At 42.7% G+C, this 2,761-nt stretch overlaps 1 protein-coding gene across 1 annotated transcript; it reads left to right on the top strand.

Annotated features, from left to right (window-relative positions):
* The first annotated feature begins 465 nt into the window (after positions 1–465).
* LOC133914268 (cysteine proteinase inhibitor 8-like) lies at positions 466–1,294 on the top strand. Its single transcript, XM_062357392.1, has one exon. It carries the CDS (start codon positions 557–559, stop codon positions 1,052–1,054), a length of 498 nt encoding a protein of 165 aa, XP_062213376.1. The 5' UTR covers positions 466–556; the 3' UTR covers positions 1,055–1,294.
* The last annotated feature ends 1,467 nt before the right edge of the window (positions 1,295–2,761 follow it).

Genomic DNA, 2,761 nt, shown 5'->3' with positions numbered 1-2,761 from the left:
AACTATATTCGTAATTTTAAATAATTTCACACTATATAGATTTTATAACTGTAAATGATATATTTTGTTAGACAATCTTGGTCAAAATATATCTTTGAAGACCGAGTCTAAAATAAATATATTTACTATTTTTAAACGGTGGGAATATTTGTTTTTGCTGGTTATCACACTAATTTTGAGGCCCATGAATATTAAAGTATATATTTTACTTTTTTCCCAATTAATTATCGTGCTTTATCTGTTTTTCGTCTTAAGAGTTGATGTTGATTTACGAGGAGGGGCAAAGCAACCACCGTTGATCAGCAGCATCGCGCACTAGGATTTCCGCACTGGTAATTGATATACGACATGCGTCACAGAAACTCCATCGTCCCTCTCGCCTCGCCTCCTCCCACCCCACCCAACGGTATTTAGAGGAGGAATAAAATAATTGGATTTGTTTCTTCCTCAGAGAAAATGAAAAGGCAAGCTCCGTTTAAATGCTCCGCCCACGGTCTCGCCCCACCCCACGTGCCCCCGAACCGTCTTCACCACCTCTTCCCTTGGACGCAAAGCAATGACGTATCCCAGACAGATCCGCCGTTCCAAGTCCCCTTCCCGTTTCCCAGCCAGCCACCCCTTCCGAGCACCGACTCCTCCCAAAGCCCCCGATCCGACCATGGCGAAGTCTCTCCTCCCGCTCCTCCTCCTCGTCTCCCTCGCCGCCGTCGCCGTGGTCCCAGCCCGCGCAGCGCTTGGTGGCAGTGGGCGCGGCCGCGGCCCGCTGGTGGGCGGGTGGAGCCCGATCCCTGACGTGAGCGACCCTCACATCCAGAAGCTCGGCGCGTGGGCGCTGGGGCAGGCGAAGCAGGCGAGGCTGGCCAGTGACGGCCTGCGGTTCCGCCGCGTCGTACGCGGCGAGCAGCAGGTAGTGTCCGGGATGAACTACCGCCTGCTCGTCGACGCCGCGGACCCCACGGGCCGGAGCGCGCCGTATGTGGCCGTCGTGTACGAACAGGTCTGGACCGGCACTCGCCAGCTCACCTCATTCAAGCCGGCGTCCCGCGCCCACTGATGATCCGGCGGGCTATCCCGCCCCCGCTGATTCGGATCGACCCGTGACCGTGCCCTTTCCTGCCTCGGTTAATTACATCGAATCTAATATGTTGTAAGTGCGTGCGTTTTACTAGGGATTAATCTGTGTATGCCGTGTGGATGAACATGTTGTAGTACTACTAGATTATACTGGTATGTGCTGCTGGTACTAGATTATACTGGTATGATAATGTTATAGTAACGGTTTATGTCTCGATTAGTATTGTGTTTCTGGAGTTATGTAGGAGATAAGGGTTTCACGTGCCATTGTCTCTGCGTGCGTATCCTTATGTTCCAGCCAGAGGATAGTTGCATCTTGCATGTGAAGCCTCCACAGGGTTAAAAAACCATCGGTAACCGCCAAAAAATTGCGGTTACCGACCTTCTCGATCCGGTCCGGTTTCAGAAACCGAACGGTAACCGAAATTTGAATTCAAAAAATTCGAAAAAATAAAAAATAAAAAAATTCAAAATAAATCTTAAAAAAAACTAGACACAATTCTAAGACATTCTGTGAAAAAAAATTTCAAAAATAATATCGTTTGCATCATATTTTATAGGGAGAATGTTTGAAAAAAATGAAAAAAATTGAAGCGTGCGGCTCAGTTGTTAACTCACGTTAAAGAAAAGCGTAACATGCAAACACATATTTTTCTTGTATAAAACACATTTTAAGAGAATCTTTTAAATTGATTTCACTTTATTTAGAGTTTTATTAAATTCTCTATGATTTTTACAAAGTTCATAAGCATAAAATGAATATGTTAAGAAACAGCACCGTAATTAACTTTTTCATGTCTACTATTATTTTTTCTACGTAAATCATAGTATAAATAAGCTAATGAAAGTGGTTTCACTAATTTTTGAGGTGTGATGGGTCAGTTATGAATTAATCTAGTCGCAACACATTTACACAATCATACATGTTACAATAACTAATTCATGAGTTCATGTATTTTTAAAAGACATAGGATCATGTAAGAAGACTAGCAAAATTAGTTTCATGATTTTTGGATTAGCAAAGAGTAAACTATGCATTTAACTTGGTTTAATAAATACAATTTCTCACAGAAAATTTTGGACTTTTTTATGAGTATAAATACTTTTATCATGTAGATCATGTTACGAGGAAGCCAACAAAATTTGTTTCATTTGATTTGAAACTCAGATGAATTAGTTATTGATTTTACAAGGTTAAACCCTTTTTTAGGTTTTTTGTTGAACTGCGCTGAAATTCGATAAAACCGCTCGATAAATCGAGAAAACCGAGCGGTTACCGACCCAAACCACTCGGTTACCGACCAATTCAAAAATACGAGAAAATCGCTCGGTAACCGACCCAAACCACTCGGTAACCAACCAAAACCGAGCTGTTACCCAACAGCTAAAATCGCGATTTTTTTTTCTAAAATTTAAATTTTACCAAATGAATTTTCTCCGAATTTTTTTGAATTTTTGACCGATAACCACGGTTATCGCGCATTTTCAATTATCGTCGGAGCTTGGTAACCGAGCTCCGGTTGATAACGTAAACCCTGAATTTGGAATCGGATATGCATATGCTCGTAAAAGTTTGCTTCCTCGCTCGCGGATCGAGTTAAGCATGGCGCGTATTTGACTTAAAAAAGTGTGCCGCCGCTGCAACTCGCTATCCTTGCAGTCCTTGTCTATCCTGTTTGGACAGACA

The sequence above is a fragment of the Phragmites australis genome, chromosome 4 (assembly GCF_958298935.1).
Source record: "Phragmites australis chromosome 4, lpPhrAust1.1, whole genome shotgun sequence".
In the NCBI taxonomy this organism is placed as follows: domain Eukaryota; kingdom Viridiplantae; phylum Streptophyta; class Magnoliopsida; order Poales; family Poaceae; genus Phragmites; species Phragmites australis.
This window is presented reverse-complemented; position numbering and strand designations above follow the sequence as displayed.

What these genes read in the sequence shown, in the direction of transcription:
- LOC133914268 (XM_062357392.1), top strand. Translation starts at nt 557, where the DNA reads ATGACGTATCCCAGACAGATCCGCCGTTCCAAGTCCCCTTCCCGTTTC.